At 42.4% G+C, this 6,000-nt stretch overlaps 1 protein-coding gene across 1 annotated transcript in view; it reads right to left on the bottom strand.

The window, feature by feature from the left end:
• Window positions 1-586: 586 nt before the first annotated feature.
• LOC124712115 (43 kDa receptor-associated protein of the synapse homolog) overlaps window positions 587-6,000 on the bottom strand; it is a 308,753-nt gene continuing 303,339 nt past the window's right edge. Inside the window, exon 10 of the mRNA XM_047242413.1 lies at window positions 587-779. Within this exon, the coding sequence (XP_047098369.1) occupies window positions 587-779 (193 nt within the window). The remainder of the gene's footprint in view (window positions 780-6,000) is intronic.

The raw sequence follows: 6,000 nt of genomic DNA, 5'->3' as shown, positions 1-6,000 counted from the left end.
TGCTCTCACCTTAGACAGCAGTCCATCTCTGCGCGCCAGTGGAACCCCATATTTTCCACAGTTTTTACGTCCAGTCTCGATGCCGACCAATATGGAACTCTATTGCCGCAGTCCCTACAGGCAGTATGCCATCTCCATACACAAGAGGTGACAAACATGCTCCACATTTTTGTATTCTGTCTCATTGCCCAGAGTTTACTGAGAAGCTGTGTCGTTGGAGTCCTGTCAGGCAATGTATCTTCTCGTACATTTGTCACCCAACATTTCCCGCAGTGTCCACCCTCGATGCCCAGTTTGAGTCCCATCTCCTCGCACCCGAACCAATACCACGTCTCCACACCCTGGAGAATGCCAACATTTTCGACAGTATCACATCCTGCCTCGACGCCCAACCAAAGTGGGAAGCTCTGTTCTCGGAGTCCGGTCGGCCGGCAGCCGGCGCCTAGAAGGAGGTCTGCGAGAAGGCGTGCGGGGGGCGGCGCGGGGAGCCTCGAGACGGCCGCCAGCCGTGGGCCGCGGGGCACGTGGACGAGCGCGCCAGCGGCGGTGGGGGCGGCGGGGGCGGCGGCGGCGGCCGCAGCCGGGCTCAGACGGACGACGTGGCCTGCTGCGAGTCCAGCGTGAGGCTGGAGGCGCGCAGGCTGACGCTGCTCAGGCTGAAGCTGGAGCGGTGCGGGTCGTCGCAGTACAGGTACAGCCGCGAGCTCACCGAGCGCTGGCAGTCCGGGCACAGCCGCTTCTTCTTCTTGTCGCGCCGCCGCAGCAGCTCGTGCGCGCACCTGCAACACCAGCGTCATTTCCACTGCCCGTCCGCACACCGCTACAGATCCCTACATGGTGTACCATACGGCTCTGTTTTGGGTCCTGTACTATTTCCAGTACTTTAACCATTTTAATCGCCATTGGTCTTAAATAATGTTTATCACTTTATTTATAACAAAAGCCGATTTCTTTTGTATTAGTACATACAAGGTAGCATCCCTGATAAGTACGAATAACATCCTTATGTTTCTAATCCTGTGGGCTTGAGATACCAGCCAACAAGTTAGTATTAATATATGGATGTCTATCCTATTGCATGGGTGAGGGACTTCAGCTGATGTTATGTATGAGAAAAAGTACTACCACAACAGTATCTTGAGAATTCATGACGTCGCTTTTCTGGCTTGGATTTTTTTTAAAAATGTGACTTGTAAGTGCTGCATCTCTTTCCAGTCAGTACAAACTTTAATTTTATTAATGTATTATATACCTAATATGTTTTAGAACAGTTAGTTTAATCCTGAAGACGACGCTCATAGTAGTGTCGAAACCTGGTCAATTTTGACTTAATATTTGTGACCGAGGGCTTATTTGTTCTAATATAATTCTGACACGGTCACTGAACCTTAGCAGCTATGTTCAAAGTCTTGAGAATGACTTTATTGTCTCACACGACCAGTTTCGCTGGCACATTACCGCCATCCTCTGACCCCACCACAGCCGGAAGAGTATTAGATTTCCTTGGCACATTTATTGTGGAGTCCTTGTTACTCGTACTCGTGGGTTGGTTTCCTCAGGACTCTCTACTCGACACCGTGGTGTCTCCAACGGAATTTTGGCAGTGGTGGGGCCTGAGGATGGTGGTAATGTGCTGTCTAAACTAGTCGTGTGAGACAATAAACTCATTCTCAAGATATGGCTGTGGTGGTACTTTTTCTCATAAAAGTGAGTATTAGTATGTTCGTGAAAATACATGTTCAGTGTTGGTGGTAGGTGTAAAACATTGTCATAAATTGTACTAAATGTTTTCTCCGACAATTCTTTTGAGCAATTGCTTCAGAAACCCACTCGGAATGTAAATGATTGTGGAAACATACACGGCCTCTTAGCAACAAATAATGGTGAGCAAATAGGGCGAATCACGACGGATACAGGGGTTAGGGACCATAGGGGGTTTTTGTAGCGAGACTAACCACCACCGTGACCGCTACGGTCGCAGGTTCGAATCCTGCCTCGGATGGACGTGTGTTATGTCCTTAGGTTAGTTAGGTTTAACTAGTTCTAAGTTCTAGGGGACTGATGACCTCAGCTGCTGAGTCGTATAGCGTTCAGAGCCATTTGAACCATTTTTTTTCAGATCAGTTTTGATCTCTCCAGCGATTTTCTAATCGTGTCCGCTTTGGCTTTACTGCTGTTGTAAGAAAACTCGACTATTTGTTTTGTGAGTATGTCTGGGTTTCTTCTTTCAGTGTGTAAATATTGTCATAACCTGCGTTTTTTAATGTCTCTATGGAGATTGTATGTTGTTTGATTTCCTGTTTGCCTATGAGTCGGTATTGCTCGTCTACAAGCTTTGCACCCAAAATTTTTCTTAGGATTTTGCGTTCCTTTTTCTCAATGTTTTCAATATATGTTTTCCTGTTCAAAATTAGTATTTCTGATCCACTCAGTCATTCTAGTTTAATTACTGTTTTATGATATCTTAGTTTTCCGCGCTTCGAGATACATTTCTTGTTGCAGATATTTTTGTTAAGTTGCTGTGCAGTTTCCACCTTTCGACATCTAATATCTTTCTTTTTTTTCGATTCCATGTTCTTGAATGGTTTCACTGAGGTATCTAAATTGCTTAACTGGTTGCATTTTGCTGTCTTTCGCCTCCAGGAATTCTAGTGCTCGTTTGTTGTATGTCACGTATTTTGTTCAAAGGTATTTGGAGACCGACTTTTTATGCAGTTTAATTCGAGGAATTGCTGCAGTTGAGACTGTTAAATTGTCTTCAAACGCTGGAAATCTATAGATAACATGTGTCTGTTTAAAATGATTGGTTCGTGAATTTTGAGGATTGATTTCTGTTTGAGGCGTTTCTCAAGGACGCTGTTGAGAAATAATGGAGGCAGACTATCTGCTTGTCTTACTTCCGCTTCGATTACGAAACGATGTGAGAGTTACCGCATAAATTTAACCTCGCCGACTTCTGTCAGTGTTTGTTTTATGATTGCAAGTATTTCAGATCTAGATCCTGTTCTTTTAATATTTCGAAGAGCGATTCGTGGTCAACTGAGTCACAAGCTTTTCGGAAATCAGTAAATGTGATGACTAAATTTTTGCAACAAATTCTCTGATGTATTACGATTAGCTTTAGGTTCAAGTTTTGCTCTGGACACGAACGGCCGGTCTCAATTCTGTCTGATATTCCCCAAATTTTGCCTCAATTTATTATTACATTATTATTAATATTATTACTATCAGAAAATCATTGAGTTATTTAGCTTCTGTGCTGAGACCTGTCCAACTAGACTAGAACTGCCAGTGACAACGCTATGGCGAGTACAGCTAAAAGGTTCTCGGTGACAAACTAACTCTCTCGCCCGCAGGAAAGTGCTACGGCAAGGCGGTGCCTACCACGTATGTGGGAATCAAGAGCGACAGGAAGAAATGGAGGAGCACATTCACAGTCTTTCCCCACAAGAACTAGAGTAAGACTGGGATATGCACTGTCTAATCTCATCCTGGAGAGAGTCGTAAGAGAGAAGATTGTGACGCGCTAAGAACGGAAGGTGGCTGGTTTCAGATATTTGCTTACGCAAACGACACATCGCTTGTGAATCTTAGGGAGATGTACAAAAGGGACGCCATAGCAAGGAGTACAGCCGGACAGAAAATAGAAATGAACGTGCACAAGAGCACTTCGCAATTGACGGGTAAAGATGAAGTCTGCTGATCAGTTCAAGAACTTGGGGAGTTGGTACAATAATTATAACCAAATACCCAAAGATGTAAATGAAATACTTTCTGTACAGAACATTCCTGGACTTCTTTCCACTTCAATTTTTGCTGGATGCAGATGTTTATATGCCCTCAGATACACGTTCTAGTCTAAAGATGTATCATATGCGGCGAAAATGGAGATCTGCAATGCCATTACATGCTGCATTGTCCTCCATGGTTCAGAAAACTGAGCACTAACTAAAAGGGAGATGCAGAAGCTTCTAATATTTGAAAGTTAGGCGATGAGAAGAATATGGAGCCCGGTGAGAAAGGAAGATACTTGGAAAGCAACAATAAATACTGAAATTTATGAGATCGTGAACCAGTTTAACGTTTTCAGACTAGCAAAAGAGCAGGCGACTCCAATGGGCAGGTCACGTACCCGACTTCCTAAGCAAGGTTTTGTTGCCTGCATTACAACTATAAGGGTCCTGGGTAGGCCAAGAAATAAATGAGAAGACGCCGTAAAGATATATGTGAAGTTCTGAGAGTAGAGGTGAGTAAAGTACATAAATGACGTAGCAAATGGTAGGATTACTGGCAGTATAGGTAGCATTCGTAGGGAATGAAACATAAATTGATGTGTAAGAGAGAAATTGGGAGTCGACGATTTCTCTTTGTTTGTCTGTTTTGCACATAATTAGAACAGCACATCGTTCAGCATAAGTCCATTATGTATTTCATATGCTTGCAGAAAATGAATTGCATTTTATATGTGATAATAATGATTTAATAACGTAGCTTCTGTGCTTCTATGTAACCAAGACATTTACTTTTGATGGAAGTACAGTTTTCATGCACACACATAAGAAATCTGTATCACTGTTGCTGTTATTTTGTACTAAATGAAACGTTCTATAATAATTCTGAAGCGTAGACAATTCTAGCGAGGACTTCGTCATCGTCTCTGACAGAAGTTGTTGCAGGAGTGCCCGATCAAACTTATGATTTGGCGTTTGAGTGACTAGATTACTCATCAGATGTGGACGCAGACATAGTAGGCATCGATGTTTCAGTAGTTGTTTCACAAGTGCTCCCCGAAGTTTCTCCTGGTCTCTGTATAGGTTCCTGAGCCACATGTTTGATAAATTATGGACAGACTCTACACTTGTGAAGCTGATCTCATAAATGAGTAGCCACTGCATTATGATATATGGTTCCGCATTACGTACACGTGGCTTCTGTCTTGTATTGTACAACTCCCGCACTTCCAAAGGATGAAGCATATTGAAGAACGCTTGTCGCATACTAATATACGGTAGGTTACGCGGCCCTTTGCATACAGGGTGTAAATTTTAACGTGACAAACCAAAATAACTCGAAAAATAAGCTTCACACGAAAAAATGTGTAGGATCCAAAGTTGATTTTTTTCAAGGGGGACATCTTCGGGTGCTAAAATTAGCCCGCCACCCCAGCCCCCGGGTGGGTGGGGCGGTAGGCAAATTTCAAATTTCAAATGAGAATCCCCATTTTTATTGCAGAATGAGATTCTACATAAAAAACTACGTACATTTTGTCTTAAACATTTGTTTTGGTTCTTATTAGTTGGCGCTGTATTTCAAAAAAATGTAAATGACGTAAGGGCCGCGATATGGTGTGACCAATGTGATATAAGTCAATAAATATATGAATGTCGTTTTCTACGTTTTTCCACCCGAAATTAAACGACTCTAATTACGCAAGCACCCCAGTTGTGAGACATCTCGACAAACAGGAGTGTTTACTTCGAATCTAATGAAAGATTAGGTTCGTGAGTCAGTTAGTTTTTTAGTTAATGAGTTCACTCGTTAGTGAGTAGGATGTTTGGTTAGTTAGTTAGTTAGTCAGATGATTTGTTTGATAATTAAAAGTTGTGTGACCTCATGACCACGAAACAAACACAACTTATCCGAATCTGCGGAAGAAATTAATATTTGGGTCAATATTTGTAAAACTCTAATTCCTTTCTATCGAACCTCACCCTATGGGGAGAGAGGAGAGTTTTAGTTTTAGTGAATCAAAATTTACGAAGTAAATAAGTATTACCACGAATCAAAACAAATGTTTATGACAAAATGTACGTAGTTTTTAATGTAGAATCTGAGTCTGCAATAAAAAATGGGGGTTCTCATTTGAAATTTTAAAGTTGCCTCTCACCCCGCCCCTATGGGGGCTGGGGTGGTGGGCTAATTCTAGTACCAGCAGATGTACCCCTCTAAAATAATCAACTTTGGATTATACACATTTTTTCATGTGAAGCTTATTTTTCG

The sequence above is a fragment of the Schistocerca piceifrons genome, chromosome 8 (assembly GCF_021461385.2).
Source record: "Schistocerca piceifrons isolate TAMUIC-IGC-003096 chromosome 8, iqSchPice1.1, whole genome shotgun sequence".
In the NCBI taxonomy this organism is placed as follows: Eukaryota; Metazoa; Arthropoda; class Insecta; order Orthoptera; family Acrididae; genus Schistocerca; species Schistocerca piceifrons.
The sequence above is the reverse complement of the archived record's forward strand: the minus strand, read 5'-3'. Positions and strand labels throughout refer to the sequence as shown.